Source organism: Scyliorhinus canicula, chromosome 24, assembly GCF_902713615.1.
Source record: "Scyliorhinus canicula chromosome 24, sScyCan1.1, whole genome shotgun sequence".
In the NCBI taxonomy this organism is placed as follows: Eukaryota; Metazoa; Chordata; class Chondrichthyes; order Carcharhiniformes; family Scyliorhinidae; genus Scyliorhinus; species Scyliorhinus canicula.
In genome coordinates this window covers 26,152,918-26,177,846 of record NC_052169.1, presented here as the reverse complement: position 1 = coordinate 26,177,846, position 24,929 = coordinate 26,152,918, and the positions used below count along the sequence as shown (strand labels likewise).

At 48.3% G+C, this 24,929-nt stretch overlaps 1 protein-coding gene across 1 annotated transcript in view; it reads right to left on the bottom strand.

The window, feature by feature from the left end:
• lactb (lactamase, beta) overlaps positions 1-24,656 on the bottom strand; it is a 48,903-nt gene extending 24,247 nt beyond the window's left edge. Inside the window, 2 exon segments of the mRNA XM_038784134.1 lie at positions 8,735-8,801; positions 23,649-24,656. Of these exon segments, the coding sequence (XP_038640062.1) occupies positions 8,735-8,801; positions 23,649-24,590 (1,009 nt within the window). The 5' untranslated portion in view covers positions 24,591-24,656.
• Positions 24,657-24,929: the final 273 nt, after the last annotated feature.

Genomic DNA, 24,929 nt, shown 5'->3' with positions numbered 1-24,929 from the left:
GCCGAAAGACCTCCTCCTGCTCCTATCTTCTATACATCTATTAAGGGCCTAACTGGCATTTAGTTTTTAATCTAACAACCATCAGCAGAGTAGCATTGTGGTTAGCAGTTTCTTTACAGCTCCAGCGTCCCAGGTTCAATTCCCGGTTGGGTCACTATCTGTGTGGAGTCTGCACGTCCTCCCCGTGTCTGCGTGGGTTTCCTCCAGGTGCTCTGGTTTCCTCCCACAGTCCAAAGATGTGCAGGTTAGGTGGATTGGCCAAGCTAAATTGCCCTCAGTGTCCAAAAAGGTTAAGTGGGGGTTCCAGGGATAGGGTGAATACATAAATACGTTGGCTTGAGTAGGGTGCGCTTTGTTAGGGCCGGTGCAGACTCGATGGGCCAAATGGCCTCCTTCTGCACTGCAAATTCTATGAACAGGAGAGAGATGTCGATTGGTGGGGCCATATGCTACTCCTGCATGATGCGGGGCATCATGGACACTTGAAGTGTCCCTGAGGACTACATCTGTGGGAAGTGTATTCAGCTGCAGAAGCTCCCTGAACGAATGGATCAGTTAGAGAAGCAGCTGGAAGCACTGAGGAGCCCACAATTAGCTGAAATTGTTATAGATAATAGCTACAGAGATGTGGTCACACCCAAGGTATAGGAAGGTAGATGGGTGACCGCCAGAAGGGGAGGCAGACAGTGCAGGGGTCCCATATCTAACAAGTATGCCGTTTTGGATACTGATGAGGGCGAAGGTCCATCAGGGGACAGCAGCAGCAGTGGCCAGACTGAAGGCACCACGACTAGCCCTGCTGCACGGAGTACAAAGCATAGCAAAGCAATAGGGGTAGGGGATTCAATAATCAGGGATACAGATAGGCGCTTCTGTGGCCGTGATTGAGACTCCAGGATGGTAGTTTGCCTCCGGTAGCACAGTGGCTAGCAACAGCAGCACAGTGCTTAGCACTATGGCTTCATGGCTTGGGGTTTGTAAGTTCTCCCCGTGTCTGTGTGGGTTTCCTCCGTGTGCTCCGGTTTCACAGTGCAAAGATGTGCAGGTTAGATGGATTGGCCATGCTAAATTGCCCTTCGTGTCCAAAGAGGTTAGGTGGGGTTGTGGGGATAGAGTGGGTGTGTGGGTTTAAATAGCGTGCTCTTTCCAAGGGCCGGTGCAGACTTGATGGGCCGAATGATCTCCTTCTGCACTGTAAATTCTGTGATCTATGAACCCTGGTGCCAGGGTCCTGGATGTCTCTGAGCGGGTAGAAAGCATCCTAAAACGGGAGGGAAATCAGACAGAGGTCATTGTCCACATTGGCACAAATGACATAGGTACAAAGCGTAGTGAGGTCCTGCAACGGCAATTTAAGGAGCTAGGTAGAGGATTAAAAAGCAGGACCTCTCGGGTAGTACTCTTAGGATTACACCCCGTGCCACGTGCTAGCGAGGCTAGGAACAGGGAGATACTACAGCTGAACACGTGGCTAAAAAAACTGGTGTAGGTGGGAGGGCTTCAGTTTTTTTGATCATTCGGATGTCTTCCAGGGAACATAAGAACTAGGAGCAGGAGTAGGCCATCTGGCCCCTCGAGCCTGCTCCGCCATTCAATTAGATCATGGCTGATCTTTTGTGGACTCAGCTCCACTTTCCGGCCCACCGGAAGGTGGGGCTTGTACGAGAAGAACGGGTTCCACCTGAACTGGTGGGGCACCAATATCCTGGCTGGGAGGTTTGCTAGTATGGTTTGGGTGGGTTTTAACTAATTTGGCAGGGGGGTGAGAAATCAGGACAGTAAGCCAGCAAGTGTAGAGACTGGGCTGATACCAGGGCCTGGCTGGCTAAGAGGAAGGGCAGGCTGGGGGAGGTCGAACTCAGCGGGCCTGGAGTGTATCTGCTTCAATGCACAGAGTATAACAGGTAAGATAAATGAACTTTAACCTCTGGTATGGAGGGTATTAGCTATGAGGAGAGGTTGGATAAACTGGGATTGTTCTCCCCAGAGAGACAGAGACTGAGGGGGTGACCTGATAGAAGTTTATAAAATTATTAGGGGTATAGATAGAGGCTTTTTCCCAGGATGGAAATGACGATTACAGGGGGTCACAGGTTCAAGGTGAGGGGGGATAGGTTCAGTGGAGATGTGCGGGGGAAGTTTTTTTTACACAGAGGGGTGGTGGCCTGGAATGCACTGCCAAGTGAGGTGGTTGAGGCAGATACGTTAGCGACAAGACTTAACTCGATAGACACAGGAACAGAGTGGTCTGATTAGTAAGTTTGCGGATGACACGAAGATTGGCGGAGTTGCTGATAGCGCCGAGGGCTGTCAGAGGATACAACAGGATATAGATAGATTGGAGACTTGGGCACAGAAATGGCAGATTTGTGACAGAAATGGGGAGTTTAGTCCGGTTAAATGCGAGGTGATGCATTTTGGAGGATCAAATCTTGTATGAAGCATACTATAAATGGCAGAAACCTGAGCAACATTAACATAGAGGGATCTGGGCGTGCAGGTCCACAGTTCCCTAAAAGTGGCACGCTTGCATTCATCAGCCGGGGCATTCAGTTCAAGAGTTGGGAAATCAGGTTGCAGCTACATAAAACCTTGGTTAGGCTGCATTTGGAGTATTGCGTGCAGTTCTGGTCACCACATTATCAGAAGGACGTGGAAGGTTTGGGGAGCGTGCAAAGAAGGATATTGCTACGAGGAGAGGTTGAAAAAACTAGGATTGTTTTCACTGGAAAGACGGAGGCTGAGGGGAGAGCTGATAAGAGGCCTACAAAATTATGAGGGGCATAGAAAGTGTGGACAGGCAAAGGCTCTTTCCAAGGGTGGAAGTGTCAGTTACAAGGGGGCACAGGTTCAAGGTGAGAGGAGGAAAGTTTAAGGGAGATGTGCGGGGAAAGGTTTTCACGCAGACAGTGGTGGGTGCCTGGAATGCGCTGCCAGAGGATGTGGTGGAAGCAGCACATTAGCCACATTTAAGAGGCATCTGGATGGGTCCATGAATAGGGAGGAAATAGAGGGACAGGGACTGATTAAGGGCAGGTTTTCTTTTTAAAGTTAGAGCATCATGGGGCTGGTTTAGCTCACAAGGCTAAATCGCTGGCTTTTAAAGCAGACCAAGCAGGCCAGCAGCACGGTTCGAGTCCCGTACCAGCCTCCCTGGACAGGCGCCGGAATGTGGCAACTAGGGGCTTTTCACAGTAACTTAATTGAAGCCTACTCGTGACAATAAGCGATTTTCATTTCATGGTCAGCACAGGCTTGGAGGGCCGAAGGGCCTGTTCCTGAGCTGTACTTTTCTTTGTTCTTTGTCCCACATGGGAGACTTATCAAGAAGGTAAGAGCCCATGGGATCCAGGGCAATTTGGCAAATAGGATCCTAAATTGGCTGCGTGACAGGAGGCAGAGGGTGATGGTCGAAGGTTCTTTTCGTGACTGGAAGCCAGTGTCCAATGGTGTTCGGCAGGGATCACTGCTGGGTCCCTTGCTGTTTGTAGTGTACTTTAATGATCTAGCCCTGAGTGTGGGCGGTATGATCAGTACGTGAACAGATGACACAAAGATTGGTGGTGTGGTACATAATGAGGAGGAAAGCCTTAGATTACGGCCGATTTCGATGGGCTGGTCAGATGGGCAGAAATTTAACTCTGAAAAGTGTGACGTGATGCATTTTGGGAGGACTAAAAAGGTAAGGGGATACACAATGAAAGGTAGGATGCTCAGAAGTACAGAGGACCAGAGAGACTTGGGTGCATATCCAAACGTAGATAAGGTGGTTAAGAAGGGACATTGGGACTTCCAGCGGTGACTGTGAGCGGAGGGCGCGCACCGGGAGGTGCTCCGACCTGACTTGCAAACCGTCTAAGAGGCAGTGCTAGGCAGGGGCAAAACTAAAACTGAAGGGCACAGGAAAAATGCAGCATCTTAACATGCCCAAAAACATGAGAGGGGGGAGCCAAGTGCGCTCCTCAGAGAGGTTTCGTTGAATCAGCAGGAGACAAAATGGCGGGGACGGACTCCTCCCCCCCCCCCCAGGCGACAGCGTGGCCATCAGCTGAGGACATCAGTCGCATTGTGGCGTCTGAATTGAACAAACGCCATTGGGACCCGGACGGAGAAATAATGTCAGTGGACGAGTCCCTAATTCCAATCTTGAGCAAGTTGGAGGAGATAGATTAAAAAAAATAGAAGCGTGGGGTGACATGGTGCAGAATACAGAGGTGGCCCTCATCAACCACATTGACTGTATCACAGTGTTGGAAAAAAGCCGGTCTTCGGTCCTGGGCGTTTAATACGTTTCTAAAGAATAAAGTAAGTGACTTGGAGAACAGGTCTCAAAGGCAAAACATCTGCCTTGTGGGTCTGCCAGAGGGGACGGAGGGCAACACCCCCACAGGATGTACAGCCAAAATGCTTTTTAAAATGGCGGGCGAGAAGGTGCTGAAATCTCCTCAAGAGCTCAACTGGGCTCATCGCGCGCCGTGACCAAAACCTCGTACACAGGAATCCCCTCGAGTGATAATCTTGAGGTTTCTTTGAAGAAAAGGATCAGATCCTGCAATGGGCCAAGGAGCACTGCGATGTTTAATGGGAGGTCACTCGATCCGGCTTTACCAGGCCTTAGCGCTGAATCATTGTCATTTCAAATTCATTTTGTTGAATCTTGCATTGATTTTGGCCCCCCCTGAGCAGCCACCCTGGAGACTAGGCTCCATCTTTTGTCTGATGACATATTTTGGGAGCGATTGTCTGCTGCAATAGTAGACTTCACCAAACTCAACAAAACAGAGTCAATTTCTCCTTCGACACTATAGGAAACCTAAAGGGCGTCATAAGGGGGGGGGGGATTATCTCATATAAAGCACACATTGTGAAAAAGGAGAGAGAGGAATGACAAAGGCCGTTGGACTTCACCTTGGAGGTTGACCGCCAATATTTTGCTGCCCCAATGCCGGAATTACTGATGCACAGAAAAACTTGCAACTGCAATGTGAATTGAATCAGACAGGTTTTATCAAAGGTAGACAAACATCCCTTGAACATTGTCCCATCGCTCTCATCTGCTTGGGAATCTGAAGTTATAGTATCTTTGGATGTAAAAAAGGCATTTGATACGGTGGAGCAGATCTACCTTTTGAGATTTTGGATAGATTGAGTTTTGGCCCCAAATTCTCCTCCTGGGTGTGTTTGATGTACAATTCCCTGAAAGCAAACATTCTCCTCCGATCACTTTCTATTAGGAAGGGGCAGTAGACAGGGCTGCCCCTTTCCCCATTGCTCTTCGCAATGACCACTGAACATCTGGGAACTTCTGAGAGAGTTGAGGTGGTCAGAGGGATGGAGGGAAGTACACCGAGAGGGGGGAAGAGCAACGGATCTCACTATAAGCAGATGACCTACTTTTATATCTCCTCAATAGAAAATGTTATGAAGATACGAGATTTGGCAAATTCTAGCCTATAAATTAAACATCAGTAAAAGTGAATTTTTGCCAGTGAACACAATGGCCAGCGGGGCTGAGCTTGATTTGCTGCCATTTCTCCTCTCGCACTCCAATTTTCGATATTTGGGGATCTGCGTGGTCCATAACTTGGCCTCATTCCACAAAGTGGACTGAGCGGTGGAATAATCTCCCCCTGCCTCTGGCGGGCAGGATGAATGTGCTACCAAGGGTTTCAAAGTATCCCCATTTTATAACCAAAGCATTTTTTAATCAACAAATTAATATAGGCATTTGTCTGGGCAGGTGATAGTCCCAGAATCCACAGCGCTCTGCTTCAGAGAGACAGAGGACCGGGAGGCTTGGCCCTCCCCAGTCTCCTCTTTTATTACTGGGCTGCCAACACACAAAATATCCTCCGATGGCTGACTGATCCGAAATCAAAATGGAAATTAGAGGCATGGTCTTGGAACACAACCTCCTCCCTACACACCACAATCACCGCGCTGCTGCCCTTCTCCCTGGGAGGTCTTTCCTCAAACCCTCTGGTGATTTAATTCCTCAGGATTTGGAAGCACTTCAGCACATCAATTTTCTCTCACTTGCGCCGATGTGTGACAACCACCTTTTTGTGCCTGGGGTTTGGATCCATCGTTCAGGTCCTGGATAACGGGAGGTCTGGTACACTTGGGATAGGTTTACTCCTGGGTGGAAGCTTTGTCAGCCTTGAAAAACTCTCAGGCAGATAACAATCTAGCTGGTCCCAAAACCGGTTTGTTTCTTTGAAATTTGGGATTTTTCACGCAAGTATTTTTCGTTGTTCCGCCAGCCAACCCCCCCCCCCCCCCTACTTCCCTGCTGGAAAAGGTGCTGGTCTTGGCACAGCAGGGAAGAGGGTCAATTTGAAAATGAAAATCGCTTATTGTCACGAGTAGGCTTCAATGAAGTTACTGTGAAAAGCCCCTAGTCGCCACATTCCGGCGCCTGCCCGGGGAGGCTGGTACGGGAATCGAACTGTGCTGCTGGCCTGCTTGGTCTGCTTTAAAAGCCAGCGATTTAGCTGAGTGAGCTAAACCAGCCCCTTTCACATGTTTCCATGTGAACCAGCCAATTTCACATGTGTACACCTCATTCTATCCTAGGATTTTGCCCCTTTGAATAGAGTAGACAAGGAATGGGTGGAGGAACTAGGCTCTGTGCTTACTGAGGTTTGGAGGGAAGCCCTCTACAGGGAGAACTCCACTTCATCCTGTGTCAGACCGAGTTTGACTCAGTTCAAAGTGCTCCATAGAACACATTGGACGAACACAGTAAGACGACTTACAACACCAGGTTAAAGTCCAACAGTTCTGTTTCAAACACTAGCTTTCAGAGCACTGCTCCTTCCTCAGATGAATGAAGAGGTGGATTCCAGAAACATATATCGAGACAAAGTCAAAGATGCCAGACTATGCTTTGACTGCGAGTGTTTGCAGGTAATTAAGTCTTTACAGGTCCAGACAGAGAAACTGGAGAGAGGGATAATCACAGGTTAAAGAGGTGTGAATTGACTCAAACCAGGTCAGTTGGTAGGATTTTGCAAGCCCAGGCCAGATGGTAGGGAAGGGGGGTGAATGTAATGCGACATGACTCCACCATTACACGCGAGACCACCACCCACCAGGTACGTGGTACATACTCGTGCGACTCTGCCAACGCTGTCTACCTCATACGCTGCAGGAAAGAATGTCCCGAAGCGTGGTACATTGGCGAGACCATGCAGACGCTGCGATAACGGATGAACGGACAGCGTGCGACAATCGCCAGGCAGGAATATTCCCTTGCAGTCGGGGAACACTTCAGCAGTCAAGGGCATTCAGTCTCTGATCTTTGGGTAAGGGTTCTCCAAGGCGGCCTTCAGAACGCACGACAACACAGAATCGCCGAGCAGAAACTTAGAGCCAAGTTCCACACACGAGTACGGCCTCAACCGGACCTTGGATATATGTCGCATTACATTCACCCCCCTCCCCCACCATCTGGTCTGGGCTTGCAAAATCCTACCAACTGTCCTGACTTGAGACAATTCACACCTCTTTAACCTGTGATTATCCCTCTCTCCAGTTGCTCTGTCTGGACCTGTAAGACTTAATTACCTGTAAAGACTCGCACTCAAAGTATCGTCTTGCATCATTGACTTTGTCGATATATATGTTTCTGGAACCCATCTCTTCATTCACCTGATGAAGGAGCTACGCTTTGAAAGCTAGTGATTCGAAACAAACCTGCTGGACTTTAACCTGGTGTTGTAAGACGTCTTACTGTGCCCACCCCAGTCCAACGGCGGCATCTCCACATCATGGCTACACATTGGATGAAGGAAAGGATGAGTCAATACTTTCAAGACGCGGAGAACAAGTGTGACCGCTTGGAGGCCACCTCGGAGAACACTTACCCAGCAGCTAAACACACACGTGTTTTCTCTTGTCCTCAGCTTGCTGGATACTGTGCCACTTTTTTAACACAATATGCAAGATTTTTCAGACAACCTTGGAGCTCCCTGCCTTTCTACTTGGCACTGGGGGCAGACGTTCTTGCCTTTGCCTCCTTAATAACCAGGAGGCGCACATTACTCAACTGGAGATCCGCCTCCCACCCAGAGCATCGGCCTGGATGAAAACTTGATATTGGTCTTACATCTGGAGAAAGTTAGTATATCATCAGAGGCTCGGTGGGGAAGTTCTACCAGAGATGGCAGCCGTTCATTTCTCTCTTTAAGGACCTGGACTCCTTGGGGGGGAGGGGGGGGGGGATTAAAAAATGAAATTGTATGGGAGACACTGGTTCTGCCAACTATTACATACATGCAGGTTCATTCTTTAAAAAATGAGATTTCACCAGCATTATAAAGCTTGTGTCACAGCATATTTAGTTACGATTTTTATTGACATGGGTTTGCTTTTTAAAAAAAAGGAGTGGCACGGTGGCACAGAGGTCAGCATTGCTACCTCACAGCGGCAAGGACCCGGGTTCAATTCCGGCCTTGGGTCACTGTTTGTGTGGAGTTTGCACGTTTTGCCCATGTCTGCGTGGGTTTCCTTCGGGCGCTCCAGGTTCCTCCTACATTTCAAAGATGTGTAGGTCAAGCTAAATTGCCGCAAAGTGTCTAAAGGTGGGGTTACGGGAATAGGGTAGCGAGTGGGCCTGGGTAGGGTGCTCTTTCAGAGGGTCAGTGAAGACTCGATGGGCCGAATGGCCTCCTTCTGCACTATATTTGACTGATTGTCACGTGTTAATTGTCAATCAGCAGGCAATACAAACCTTCTGACCAAACTTCCTTTCCATCCACAGACACACCCACGACAATCCCAGGGGCCCCCACTTCATCCTGCAAGACAGAAAACACAAAAATCAGCTTTCAGAGAGAAAATGCCCACTGGAGTTTGTGGCTATACGAAGTGGCAAGATTGGTGCCATTAATCATCAACTAATATGAAAATTAAACTTCATTTTGTCACTTCAACCCATTTCCCAGGAACTCCCATAAATTAATAATTCAGATGCAAAGATGTTTAAATAAGTCTCAAAAATGTAATTTCTCAGAACAAGGTGAATAAAATGGCACCATGGCAAAATCTTGCTGGTCTTGAAGCACCAAGTTATATGAGCCATGGGACCCCGGGTTGGATTGATGAGTCATGTCAAACTGGTTCCTTTCATCCAAGAAGTCAACTGGGTGTCATCCAGGTCCCGTGGTAACCCTGTCCTCTTGAATCAATGGGTCACGTATTCAAGTCTTTCGCCAGAGATTTGAACACAGTCTCGGCTGACGCTTCTGCGCAGAACTGAGGGGATGCTTTTAGAGGTGTATGAATGAGAATTTAAACCCAGGCCTATTCAGGTGGAACATTGAGCCATAACATAGGACCCCATGAGCTGGTTCTGCCATTCAACTAGATCATAGCTGAGACGTAGCTTAACACCATTTAGCTGCCATTGCTCTACTTTTTCATTTACTTACATAAAACCTATATTTGTCCTAAAATGACTGAACATCTTCAACCATCTGGACGAGCTGAATCCAGCTTTCCACAATCCTTTGTTGTTAAGAACAGCTAGCTTATTCCATTCCGAATGTTCTCATTTTAAGATCATTACCGTGTTCTGTATTTCTTTCCCAGCATTTACCATTATTCAGTGATGCATTTTGGTACATCCAGAGGAAATTAAAGATATTTACCACAAGTATCAGCATGTTGGTATTAGAGATGGCAAAGTCAGCTGGGATTTCTATTCCAATTGCTAGATCAGCTTGTTTCCCCCGGCCCAACCCCCAACCACCCACCCCCCAAGTTAGAAAGTTGTTGGTTCAAATGCCTCTCCAGAACTTAAGGCACATAAACTACAGAAAATGGTGCCTCATGAATCGAACTTTGCCCCTTTTCTCATTTACACGCTGCCTTTGCCAACATCATCCACAATCAAGCTGCCATCTTTGACATCGCCATCATCTTTCTGCTCTCCAGCGAGTCTGTGGTGAGCTGCAGTTTTCTCCAGCTGAACACTGGGAAAACTAACCTTCTTTAGCTCACGCCATAAGCTGTGGGCAGCATGGTAGCACAGTGGGTAGCTTCACAGCTCCAGCGTCCCAGGTTCGATTCCCGCTTGGCTTACTGTCTGTGCGGAGTCTGTATGTTCTCCCCATGTCTATGTGGGTTTCCTCCGGGCGCTCCACGTTCCTCCCACAAGTCCCGAAAGATATGCCGTTAGGTAATTGGGACATTCTGAATTCTCCGTGTACCCGAACAGGCACCGGAATGTGGCGACTAGGGGCTTGTCACAGTAACTTCATTGCAGTGTTAATGTAAGCCTACTTGTGACAGTAAACTTTTAAAACTTTAACCTTAATACTTTTATGACCTATTCAATTTCCCTCCTTGGACACTGAGCCTGAACCGAACTACTTTCAATCTCAGTCTCCCAATTGACTCCAAGCTGAATTTCTAAATAGTCTTCATCACGAAAAATCAAGGTGGGAACTCCCTACACTCACCCTACCCAATCTATTTCCACCATTCACATCCGTCTCCTTCAGTCACTTTTCCAGTCATCTTTGCATTTCATTATTATTTTTTTGATTACATCTCTGTGAAGTGCCTTAGAACATTTCTCTATGATTAAATGTAAGTTGCTGAAGTCTCATTTCCTGTGGGGAGGAATGTTTCACTTTTTGAGAGCACCTGATTCTTGCGCTTCAGTCAGTTTTTCAAGGTAACAATAAATCACAAAAAGCAAGTTCAGCGGGTATTTGGGAAAACAAATTGAAAGTTGGCCTTTATTTCAAAAGGAATGGAGTCTTAAAAATAGGGAAATCCTGTTTTAACCAAACAAAAAACAAGGCACGCGTTAGACCACACCTAGAATACTGGGAACAGTTTTGGTCCCCTTATTTAAGATACACTGGCATTGGAGGCAGTCCAGAGAAGGTTCACTAGGTTGATCCCAGGTATAGAACATAGAACAGTACAGCACAGAACAGGCCCTTCGGCCCTCAATATTGTGCCGAGCAAATGATCACCCTACTCAAACCCACGTATCCACCCTATACCCGTAACCCAACCCCCCCCCCCCCCTTACTTTTTTTAGGACACCGCGGGCAATTTAGCATGGCCAATCCACCTATCTTTGGACTGTGGGAGGAAACCGGAGCACATGGAGGAAACACACGCACACACGGGGAGGACGTGCAGACTCCGCACAGACAGTGACCCAGCCGGGAACTGAACCTGGGACCCTGGAGCTGTGAAGCATTTATGCTAACCACCATGCTACCGTGCTGCCCGTGAAGTAGGTTGGGCCTGACCTCACTGGAGTTTAGAAGAATGAGGTGACCTTATTAAAACATAAGAATTTGCAGGGGGTTTGACAGGGTAGATGCTGAAGACGTTGTTTCCTCTGTGGGAGAGTCTGGGTCCAGAGGGCAGAATATTGGAGTAAGGGGCCACCCATTTAAGACAGAGATGAGGAGGAATGTCATCTCTCAAATGGTAGTGAATCTATGGAATTCTTCACGGCCTGAATGGGTGGTGGAGGCAGAGACCCTCATGACATTCAAGTAGCATTTAGATGTTCACTTGTGATGAAAAGGCAGACAAGGCTGTGGGCCAAGTGCTAGAAAATGAGATTAGAATAATTAGGTGGTTGCTTTTTTATCGGTGCAGACACAATGGGTCAAAGGCCTTTTCGGTGCTGCAGACCTCTGTGACTCTATGGCTGGGTTGTTAAGTATGTTGAAGGCTAAGATAGACAAATTTTTAATCAGTGAGAGAATTAAGGTTTATGGGGATAAGGCGGGAAAGTGGAGTTGAGGAATAAAGAACAAAGAAAAGTACAGCCCTTCGAAACAGGCCCTTCAAGCCTGTGCTGACCATGCTTCCCGTCTAACCGAAAACCTTCTACATATTTAGGGTCCGTATCCCTCTACTCCCATCCTATTCATATATTTGTCAAGAAACCCCTTAAACATCACTATGGTACCTGCTTCCACCACCTCCTCTGGCGAGTTCCAGGCATCCCCTACCCTGTGTAAAAAAACTTCCCTCGCACATCTTCCCTAAACCATGCCCCTCGCATCTATGTCCCCTTGTAATTGGCTCTTCCATCCTGGGAAAACGTTTCTGACTATCCACTCTGTCTATGCCCCTCATAATTTTGACTCTTCTACCAGGTCATCCCTCAACCACCGTTGTTCCAGTGAGCACAGCCCTCCATTCAGAAAAGCACCCTTCCACTGCTATCCTCTGTCTTCTATGACCGAGCCAGTTCTGTATCCATCTCACCTCTGATCCCGTGTGACTTCACCTTCTGTCCCAGTCTGCCATGAGGGACCTTGTCAAAGGCCATCCACTGCCTTCCCCTCATCAATCATCTCGGTCACTTCCTTGAAAACCTCGATCAAGTTAGTCATGATCTCATTGAATGGCTGAGCAGAATCGATGGGCCAAATGGCCTACTTCCACTCCTGGTCTCACCCTGCCTCAAATCCCCAAAAATTCAACATCCTTAATCTCAGCAACAAAGACAAGTCCGCAAACACCAAACCTGGTCGTAGTTTAAAAACCTGTTCAGTGGATTGAACACCCTTAGGAAATTTTCAGTTAGCCCAGAAATATGGAAGAGAACCTGAACAATAAGATGTTTACTCAAATCTCAGTGCGCCAAAGTGGAAAGATGTCAGTTCGGCAGTTTCAGTCTGCTGTGACAGCTGGCTCACTGATGCTTTGAAGGAGCAGCGGCCATAGAAACAATTAAACCATTACAATATCCTTGTAAATATGATTATACCAAAGCATTGAAAAGACAGTCAAGATATAACTGCACACCAAGCTTCCCTTTTCTGTAGTCCCTGTAGAATTGTATGAATTACACTAATCAAGGGTGTGCTGATGCAATGCCATTTAAGCATCTGCACAGCAGCAAGTCTAGAACTATATTCCGTTGTTCATTGGTAAAAGATCAGCTTGCATTCTACATGCTGGAAGTTAAATATTAGGTGGTGAGTTATGCATCTGGAAACAAAATATGCTCATGCATCCATCTTTCAGATATGTTAAACCAATGTTTAAGCTGCCTTCTGAAGAACAGGGCCGTTCTTCCCAGTATTCGGGTCAATATTTATTCAACTTTCTACTGAAGCTCAGCTCATCGTTGCTTTTGGGTGTTGAGATTGTGGGCCTCTATTATCTCGCTTCCTACTTTACAGCAATGATCACATTTCAAAAGTACTTCATTGGCCGTAAAGCATTTTGGGGAGAAGCCATGGGTTAGAGAAATATACATAGTTTTAGGTCATTAAGATCATCCAACCACAAAACTCTAAATTCTAACTAATCCAGCCTATCCCATTGTAATGAATATTTGCCAGATAAAGTGGCACAATTGTTTTAAAATAGAAATTTAGAGTACCCAATTCTTTTTTTCCCAATTAAGGGGCAACTTAGTGTGGCCAATTCACCTACCCTGCACATCAGTTGTGAGGATGAGACCCGGACTGACACAGGGAGAATGTGCAAACTCCACACGGACAGTGTCAGTGCCAGGGTCAAACCCGTGTCCTCAGCGCCATCAGGCAGCAGTGAAAGTGGCACCATATATCCAATGTTCAGGAATAACTCAATGTATTAGCTATGAAAATTAAATTTTTCACCATTTGAAATATATGACAATAAGCGACTATTATTATTACTTTAAGAACTTGATAAGCCCTCTTTACCTCCTAAAATCCTCATCTTTCCTCAGCTCACCCATTTTTACACTTTTAATCTTATTTGTTTTTGTACAATAGTACACAGTCCATTGCTGTTGAAAACTTACATGGATGAAATTAAAGTCTTTATTAAAAAGCTATTTGCAGCTTGGAAGTGTCAAAGAACTTAATAGGGCTGTTAAGAAGGCATGAAAATGAAATGAAAATCGCTTATTGTCACGAGTAGGCTTCAATGAAGTTACTGTGAAAAGCCCCTAGTCGCCACATTCCGGCGCCTGTCCGGGGAGGCTGGTACGGGAACCAGTGTGCATAAGGTGTGCTAGCCTTTATCAGTAGGGGGATTGAGTTTCAGAGCCACAAGGTCATGCTGCAGCTGTACATAACTCTGGTGCGGCCGCAGCTGGAGTACTGCGTGCAGTTCTGCTCACCACATTATAGGAAGGATATGGAAGCTTTGGAAAGGGTTCAGAGGAGATTTACTAGGATGTTGCCTGGTATGGAGGGAAGGTCTTACGAGGAAAGGCTCAGGGACTTGAGGTTGTTTTCGTTAGAGAGGAGAAGGCCGAGAGGTGACTTAATAGAGACATATAAGATAGTCAGAGGGTTAGATAGGGTGGACAGTGAGAGTCTTTTTCCTCGGATGGTGATGACCAACACGAGGGGACATAGCTTTAAATTGAGGGGTGGTAGGTATAGGACAGATGTCAGAGGCAGTTTCTTTACTCAGAGAGTAGTAGGGGTGTGGAACGCCCTGCCTGCAACAGTAGTAGACTCGCCAACTTTAAGGGCATTCAGATCAATATCCCTGCTGAACGCAGACGCCAAAATACTGGCCAAAATCCTAGCTGTGTACCTGAGGTGGTCACAGAGGACCAGACGGGCTTCGTCAAAGGTATACAGCTTACCGTGAACATCAGGCGCCTGCTGAACGTGATAATGACCCCCTCCGGGGAGAGAACACAAGAGGTGATCGTCTCACTGGACGCAGAAAAGGCCTTCGACAGAGTCGAATGGAAATACCTCAGAGATACTGCAGCGGTTCGGGCTTGGAACAGGGTTCACCGCTTGGGTAAAGCTCCTATACAATGCTCCCATGGCGAGTGTACGGACCAACAATACAAACTCCCAATACTTCCAGCTGCACAGGGGCACCAGACAAGGATGCCCACTGTCCCCGCTGCTGTTCGCACTAGCAATCGAACCGCTAGCAATCGCGCTCAGGGCAGCAAAAATATTGGAGGGGGATCCGAAGGGGAGGTAGAGAGCACCGAGTCTCACTCTATGCGGACGATCTGCTCCTCTATATCTCGGACCCACAAAGCAGCATGGACAGAATCATTGCGCTCCTGAAAGAGTTTGGAGCCTTCTCGGGCTACAAACTCAACATGAGCAAAAGTGAGATCTTCCCAGTACACCCGCAAGGGGGGGGGGGGGGGGGGCGCAGCACTAAAGGGGCTGCAGTTCAAACAAGCCCGACACAAATTCCGCTACCTGGGGATCCAAATAGCCCATGACTGGAAAGGGATCCACAAATGGAACCTCACCAGCCTGACGGAGGAAGTTAAAAAGGACCTGCAAAGATGGAACACACTCCCGCTCTCCCTCGCGGGGAGAGTCCAGACGATCAAAATGAACGTACTGCCCAGGTTCCTCTTCCTGTTTAGATCCATTCCGATCTACATCCCCAAGGCCTTTTTCAAAGTGCTGGACAAACTTATCATGGCGTTTGTATGGGGGGGTAAAAATGCTAGGATCCCAAAGAAGGTCCTACAAAAAACAAAATCCAGTGGGGGGCTAGCCCTCCCGAATCTACAATTCTACCACTGGGCGGCAACAGCCGAGCGAGTAAGGGGATGGATCCAGGAGCCAGAAGCTGAGTGGGTGCGTGCGGAGGAGGCCTCCTGCATGGGGACCTCCCTCCGGGCCCTCGCCACGGCAGCACTCCCATCCCCACCCAAAAAACACTCCAGCAGCCCAGTGGTGACAGCCACCCTCCAATCCTGGAACCAACTGCGGCAGCAATTTGGCCTGAACAAAATGGCGGACAAGGCTCCCATCTGCAACAACCATAGGTTCACACCAGCACTGACTGACGCCACCTTCAAAAGGTGGAGGCAGGACAGGGGGACACTGACAGTCAGGGACCTATACACGGACGACAGGATCGCAACACTGGACGAACTGACAGAGAAATTTCAGCTAGCTGGGGGGAACGAGCTACGGTACCTGCAGCTCAAAAACTTCCTAAGAAAGGAGACAAGGACGTACCCACAACCGCCACGACAGACACTACTGGAAGACCTACTGGACGCAAGTATCCTAGAGAAAGGGAACTGTAGCGACATGGGGGCTGGTTTAGCTCACTGGGCTAAATTGCTGGCTTTGAAAGCAGACCAAGACAGGCCAGCAGCACGGTTCGATTCCCGTACCAGCCTCCCCGAACAGGCGCCGGAATGTGGCGACTAGGGGCTTTTCACAGTAACTTCATTGAAGCCTATTCGTGACAATAAGCGATTTTCATTTCATTTTCATGTATGGCCGACTGGTAGAAAGGGGCGACACCGTACTGGACGCAACAAGAAGGAAATGGGAAGACGACCTGGGGATAGAGATAGGGTGGGGACTCTGGAGCGAAGCACTGCATAGGGTCAACTCCACCTCCACGTGCGCCAGGCTCAGCCTGACGCAACTAAAAGTGGTACATAGAGCCCACTTAACGAGAAACCGTATGAGCAGGTTCTTCCCGGAGGTGGAGGACAGATGTGAACGGTGCCAAAGAGGCCCGGCCAACCACGCCCACATGTTCTGGTCTTGCCCCAGACTTGTGGATTACTGGACAGCCTTCTTCGAGGCTATGTCCAAAGTGGTGGGGGTGAGGGTGGAGCCATGCCCGATAGTGGCGGTCTTCGGGGTTTCAGACCAGCCAGATCTATTCCTGGGGAGGAGGGCGGACGCCCTTGCCTTTGCCTCCCTGATCGCCCGCCGTAGAATCCTGTTTGGCTGGCGGCCAGCAGCACCGCCCAGAGCTGCAGACTGGCTGTCCGACCTCTCGGAATCTCTCCAAATGGAGAAAATCAAATTCGCCATCCGATGGTCAGACGACGGCTTCCATAGAACGTGGGAGCCATTCATGCAACTGTTCCGGGACCTGTTTGTGGCCAACGTACAAAAGGAAGAATAGCCGGGTGGCCAAGAATCGGGGGAAAATGGACGGGAATCGGGGGAAGGTAGCCGGGGGGGGGGGTTACGGGTTTGTTATGGGGGTTTGATGGCAAGCTAAGGCCCAAAACCAAACTATAAATAAATGCCTATAAACATGTCCCTCGGCCATATTGAGGAATGTAGAATATGTATGCTGGCTAAAGGGGGCGGCCACAATTGTTGTTATAAAGATGCTTACCTGTAAATATACATGTTAAATTTTTGTGTCTTCTTTTTTTCTCTCTAACAATTTGTAACTTGTCATATATAAAACATGAAAACTCAATAAAAAACATTTATAAAAAAAACTTTAAGGGCATTTAAGTGGTCACTGGACAGACATATGGATGAAAATGGAATAGTGTAGGTCAGATAGGCTTCAGATGGTTTCACGGGTCGGCGCAACATCGAGGGCCGAAGGACCCGTACTGCGCTGTAATGTTCTATGTTCTAACTCTCCAACATATTCCTCTTAATCGCTATTCCTAGCTTTCTGTTGCCAGAACTAGAGTGAAACTGGCAACGTTGGGTCTTGAGCAAGAAAAGAAATAGATAAAAATTTGCACATGAAATATGAGCGAAAGAAAAACAGTGTATCCAAAGCGTAAAGATTAGATTACACCACCACACACGCTTCACTTTCTATTTAAAGTACTGGTTGAACTTTAGTTAATGGTATTTTTTAATGATTCTATCTGAACACATGTAGTTTTAATTTGTACCTGTTGGAGCTAAACTGCTGGATAAAGAAAGTCCAAAGGCCTGGAGCACATTTCCAGTACTTAAATAGGTGGTGGCCTTTGGAAATACCATAGTGAAAGCAAATTGAATGTTGGCATTTCTGGCTAAATAGAGTACAAAGGTAAGGAAGTGTTGTACCTACACAAGGCATTGTTGAGACCACACCCAGAGTATTGTGCACAGTTTTGGTCCCCTTATTTGAGGAAAGATGTAGTGCCTATTGGAGGCAGTTCAGAGGATTGATTCCAGAGATCAGGGGTTTGTTGTGTGAGCAGCACAGTAGCATGATGGTTAGCATTGTTGCTTAACAGCCCCAGGGACCGGGGTTCGATTCCCGGCTTGGGTCACTGTCTGTGCAGTCTGCACGTTCTCCACGTGTCTACATGGGTTCCCTCCGGGTGCTCCGGTTTCCTCCCACAAGTCCCGAAAGACGTGCTGTTAGGTGAATTGGACATTCTGAATTCTCCCTCAGTGTACGATTAGGGGCTTTTCACAGTAACTTCATTACAGTGTTAATGTAAACTACTTGTGACACTACTAAAGATTATTATTAAGAGATTGAACAGTTCAGGCCTATACTCTCTCGAGTTTAGAAGAATGAAGGGAAGTCAAATTGAGGTATATATGATGAACAGTATGGATATAGTAAGCATGGAGCGAATAGTTTTAGAATAAAGAGGGTCCTGACGGAGCACTCAGAGACTGCGCAGACCTGCCGGCCAGTGTATTCGCAGATATCTTCAACACCTCACTTCTCCATTCTGAGGTCTCCACCTCTTTCAATAAGACCACCATACCAGTAACAAAGAACAAAATAGCCTGCCTCAACGACTACCGACAGGTGGCCCTGACGTCAGTTATCATAGAACATAGAACGATACAGCGCAGTACAGGCCCTTCGGCCCACGATGTTGCACCGACATAGGAAGTCAAAAACTAAAGGCCATCTAATCTACACTATGCCATTATCATCCATATGCTTATCCAATAAACTTTTAAATGCCCTCAATTTTGGCGAGTTCACTACTGTTGCAGGTAGGGCATTCCACGGCCTCACCACTCTTTGCGTAAAAAACCCACCTCTGACATATATCTATTACCCCTCATTTTAAGGCTATGTCCCCTCGTGCTAGCCACCTCCATCCGCGGGAGAAGGCTCTCACTGTCCACCCTATCTAACCCTCTGATCATTTTGTATGCCTCTATTAAGTCACCTCTTAACCTTCTTCTCTCTAACGAAAACAACCTCAAGTCCATCAGCCTTTCCTCATAAGATTTTCCCTCCATACCAGGCAACATCCTGGTAAATCTCCTCTGCACCCATTCCAAAGCTTCCACGTCCTTCCTATAATGAGGCGACCAGAACTGTACGCAATACTCCAAATGCGGCCGTACCAGAGTTTTGTACAACTGCAACATGACCTCATGGCTCCAGAACTCAATCCCTCTACCAATAAAGGCCAACACACCATAGGCCTTCTTCACAACCCTATCAACCTGGGTGGCAACTTTCAGGGATCTATGGACATGGACACCGAGATCCCTCTGCTCATCCACACTACCAAGAATTTTACCATTAGCCAAATATTCCGCATTCCTGTTATTCTTTCCAAAGTGAATCACCTCACACTTCTCCACATTAAACTCCATTTTCCACCTCTCAGCCCAGCTCTGCAGCTTATCTATGTCCCTCTGTAACCTGCAACATCCTTCCGCACTGTCTACAACTCCACCGACTTTAGTGTCGTCTGCAAATTTACTCACCCATCCTTCTGGGTCATTTATGAAAATGACAAACAGCAACGGCCCCAGAACAGATCCTTGTGGTACGCCACTCGTAACTGAACTCCATTCTGAACATTTCCCATCAACCACCACCCTGTCTTCTTTCAACTAGCCAATTTCTGATCCACATCTCTAAATCACCCTCAATCTCCAGCCTCCGTATTTTCTGCAATAGCCGACCGTGGGGAACCTTATCAAACGCTTTACTGAAATCTATATACACCACATCAACTGCTCTACCCTCGTCTACCTGTTCAGTCACCTTCTCAAAGAACTCGATAAGGTTTGTGAGGCACGACTTACCCTTCACAAAACCATGCTGACTATCCCTAATCATATTATTCCTATCTAGATGATTATAAATCGTATTTCTTATAATCCTCTCCAAGACTTTACCCACAACAGACGTGAGGCTCACCGGCCTATAGTTACCGGGGTTATCTCTACTCCCCTTCTTGAACAAAGGGACCACATTTGCTATCCTCCAGTCCTCTGGCACTATTCCTGTAGCCAATGATGACCTAAAAATCAAAGCCAAAGGCTCAGCAATCTCTTCCCTGGCTTCCCAGAAAATCCTAGGATAAATCCCATCAGGCCCCGGGGACTTATCTATTTTCACCTTGTCCAGAATTGCCAACACTTCTTCCCTACGCACCTCAATGCCATCTATTCTAATAGCCTGGGTCTCAGCATTCTCCTCCACAATATTATCTTTTTCTTGAGTGAATACTGACGAAAAGTATTCATTTATTATCTTGCTTATCTCCTCAGCCTCCACACACAACTTCCCACCACTGTCCTTGACTGGCCCTACTCTTACCCTAGTCATTCTTTTATTCCTGACATACCTGTAGAAAGCTTTTGGGTTTTCCTTGATCCTACCTGCCAAAGACTTCTCGTGTCCCCTCCTTGCTCGTCTTGGCTCTCTCTTTAGATCCTTCCTCGCTTCCTTGTAACTATCAAGCGCCCCAACTGAAACTTCACGCCTCATCTTCACAAAGGCCTCCTTCTTCCTCTTAACAAGAGATTCCACTTCTTTGGTAAACCACGGTTCCCTCGCTCGACCCCTTCCTCCCTGCCTGACTGGTACGTACTTATCAAGAACACGCAATAGCTGTTCCTTGAACAAGCTCCACATATCCAGTGTGCCCAACCCTTGCAGCCTACTTCTCCACCCTACACATCCTAAGTCATGTCTAATGGCATCATAATTGCCCTTCCCCCAGCTATAACCCTTGCCCTGCGGTGTATACTTATCCCTTGCCATCACTAATGTAAAGGTCACCGAATTGTGGTCACTGTCTCCAAAGTGCTCACCTACCTCCAGATCTAACACCTGGCCTGGTTCATTACCCAAAACCAAATCCAATGTGGCCTCGCCTCTTGTTGGCCTGTCAACATATTGTGTCAGGAAACCCTCCTGCACACATTGTACAAAGAACGACCCATCTAATGTACTTGAACTATATCTTTTCCAGTCAATATTTGGAAAGTTAAAGTCTCCCATAACAACTACCCTGTTACTTTCGCTTCGAGCGGCTAGTCATGAGATGGACCACGGCCAGCCTCCCAGACGGTCTCGATCCACTGCAGTTTGCCGATCACCGCAACCGGCTCACAGCAGATACTATCTCTCTGGCCCTACAATCAACACTAGAACATCTTGACAACAAGGACACCTATGTAAGACTGCTGTCCATCAACTACAGCTCCACCTTCAACACCATTTTCTATGGAAGCTGAAGAAATGTGGCATCACAGCCTGGTATGGCAACTGCTCAGTCCAAGATCGCAAGAAACTGCAGTGTGGTGAACTCAGCCCAATGCATCACACAAGCTTGTCACCCCCACATTGATTCTGAATACACCTCCCGCTGCCACAGGAAGGCAGCATTATCAGAGACCCCTCCCACCCTTCTTCCAGACCCTTCCATCAGGCAGAAGATACAGAAGTCTGAAGACCCGCACATTCAGACATAGGAACAGCTTCTTCCCCACAGCTACAAGACTCCTCAACGACTCCACCTCGGACTGATCTGTTCCCTGTAAAAACACTATTCACGACACCCTATGCTGCTCCTGTATTTGCTTTGTTTGACCCCTTGTTCCGCAATGTAACCAATCACTGTTCGTCGATGTACCATTCGTCAATGTTCTTTGTTGATTATTCTTTTGTCTACTATGTACACACTGTGTATGTTCCCTCGGCCGCAGAAAAATACTTTTCACTGTACTTCAGTACATGTGACAATAAATCAAATCAAAGCATAGTATTAGACTAAGAGATAGCAAATTTAAAACAGAGTTGAGAAGAAACTAATTCTCCCAAAGAGTTGTGAATCTGTGGAATTTGCTACACCAGACTGCGGTGGATGCTGGAACAGTGAGTAAATTTAAGATTTTGAATTGGTAATGGGTTGAAGGGTTATGGAGAACGGGCAGGATGGTGGAGTTAAGGCCACGATAAGATCTGCCATGATCAATTGACAGACTGGACTCGATGGGCCAAATTCTTATGAACTTATTATGAAGCCTTTTCAGACGATTTATTGGTTTAAAGGAGTAAAAGACTATCCAAACCTTCAGGTTTGAGTAAATTTCCCTTTTTGTGCTTTCACCTACACCATTCCCTGCAGCTTAAGCCTTGCTGTGAAGAACAACTGGAGGTTCCCCACTGACACAAAAATACAGCCAGGCGGGACTGGTACAATGGGGTAGATAGCAGAGACATTTCCAAGGTCTTACAGAGACTAATGGCAGAGTGACCCCTGAGACTGAGTGGTAACATTGCAGTCTGAGTCGGATTGGTTGGTTTGGGTTTGGACCACGCTGCAGATAGCCCTGATGAGTACCAGCGAAGAAGCCTGGGTTGACATTCAGTGGGGAGATGTGTACGGATGGATGGATGTTCCCACCTACCCCTATCATGAAGGGCAGGTTGGATTATTTAGCCTCGGTTGAACCCACCAACCAGAGGGACTCGGAAGGTTAAAACTGTAAATGTGACCTAAGCTTCTCTTCCCTGGTAAGCGACTCAATAATCTCCTATTTGAAACAGACGCTGTATTCTGCTTCTAGGGCAGATTCTAACAAAGTAATGAAGAATCTGTAAAAGGAACAATATTTTTTAAGATATCCCAAATACCTAGTTTTCCTCATTGTGTGGATTTAAACTGATGTCAAACGTCTTTACATAGTGACTGACTCATATTTTGAATTTAGCATAAAAATATCACTCAATATCGTTTCTGATGTGGTTTAATGAGGAAAATAGGACGAAAGGTCTCACATATTAAATGATCAAACGTTACTTTTTCTACACTGGCTTGAACAGGATACCTGATAACCTACAATGGTCTTGTTACATGTTTGCAAACTATTACGGTAGCAACCTCTCTCTGATTGACAAAAAAGTGTGCTTGCCAAAAACTCGAGACAAAAAATAAATTACACCAATTAATTTGATGGCACTAAAAACAGGAAAACCGTTTGTAACTATGGGCTTGTAACGGCCGTTTCTGACGATATAGAGCTATGTACGCTTCCGAAAGAATTGATCCATCCAATTTGAATTCTGACCAAAACAAGTCTGTTCCGTACAGACATTCTAAGAATCTTTTGTACATGGAGCGGGAGGGGGCGTTTTTTTGTCGTCTGTAAAGCTGGGGGTGGGGGAGGGGAATGGAGGGGGGAAGAGGAGGGGAATGGAGGGAGAGGAGGGGAATGGAGGGAGAGGAGGGGAATGGAGGGAGGGGAGGGGAATGGAGGGAGGGGAGGGGAATGGAGGGAGGGAAGGGGAATGGAGGGAGGGAAGGGGGAATGGAGGGAGGGAAGGGGAGGAGAGGAATAGAGGGTTGAGAGAGGAGGGGAATAGAGGGAGGGAAGGGGAGGAGGGGAATAGAGGGGGAGAGAGGAAGGGAATGGCAGAGAGGAGGGGAATGGGGGGATTTGGGGGAAAGGGGTGTAATGTGTATATTCAGAAACCAGAAGCACTTGTCAGGGTGGAAGGTCCTTTCCCAGTTGCACTAATACCACATGTTGTTCTTGGGAGAGGAGGGGAAGGGGGGATGGGTTTGGGGAATGGGGGGGATTATGGGTGTTTAATGTGTGCACGGTCCTTTCCCAGTTGCACTAACACCACATCTTGTTCATGTCGTCGGGCGGGGCGGGCTTGCTGGGGGGGGCGGCGGGGGGCCCGGCTGTCAGGCAGGGGGTGTTGTAGTCCCGGGACTTCTTCTCCACCTGGTTGAGGAGGCTCTTGTAGCCGGACAGCTCCTGCTCCAGCCCCGCCTTGACGCCCAGCAGCGTCTGGAATTCGGCCGTCTGCGCCTCGATCTTCTTCTCCAGCGACTTGTTGTAGTCCTTGATGCGGCCGATCTCCCGCTCCTTCTCCTGCAGGTGGCTCTTGTGCATCTCGTCCCGCAGCCGCAGGTCGGTGACAGCGTTGCGGTGAGCCTCCGTCTCCCGCTTGAGCCGCTGCAGGGGGACGCTGTTCTCCTCGAACTTGTGGCGGTAACGCTGCAGCTCGTCCTTGTTGCGCCGGGCCATCTGGTCGTATTCCTGGCGCATGTTGCGCAGCGCCTGCTCCAGGTCCAGGGTGGAGCTCTCCACCTGGTCCAGGTTCTGCAGGTTGTCCACCTTCTGCTGCCAGTAGATGCGCTCCTGGTCCCGCACCAGTTTGAGCTGTGCCAGCTGGGCCTCCAGCAGCTTGAACTGGCACTGCAGCTTCTCCAGGCCGGCCCCCGAGTCCTCGTATCGCTTCTTCAGCTCCTGGAAGTCGCGGTCGAACTCCCGCTTGAGCTGGCACTCCTTCTCCAGCCGAGCCTTCAGCTTGTCCTTCTCCAGCTTCAGCAACACCAGCTCGTTCTGGATCTCATCCACCCGCGCCTGGAAATCCAGATAGTCCTTCTGGTAAGCCTTCTCCACCGCCATGAACTCCTCTCTCTCCAACTTCTTCAGCTCAGCCAGCAGCTCCTTGTTCTTGCGCTGCAGGTTCAACACCGTGTTGTTGATGTATTTGGCGAAGCGCTCATTCAGCTCCTTGATCTGCTCCTTGCCCTCCTGCATACCCTCCTGCAGGTCCTTCTCTGCCGCATCGCAAGCCGCCACCTCGGTCTGCCGCTCCGTGCACGGGTTGGCCGATGTGGCCGTGACCGGCGACGCGGTCCTGGAGCAGGAAAACATCCTGCCGCTGCCTCCGGGCGCCTGGAGCCACTGGCGGGGCGGCGGGGGCGCGCGGCGGCCGTTAGAGCGGCACAGCCGTTAGGCCGGGGGAGGGGGGGGGGGGAGGGGGAGCGCCATTCAAACCGGGCCCCGCCCACCGCGTTCGCAAACAGCCCCGCCCACCGCGCACACACCCACCACGCAGCCCCGCCCCCCGCGCACACACCCAGCCCCGCCCCCCGCGCACACACCCAGCCCCGCCCCCCACGCACACACCAAACACGCAGACCCAGCCCCCCCCGCCCCGTTCACGCAGCCCCGCCCCCCGCGCGCACAGCAAACACGCAGACCCCGCCCCCG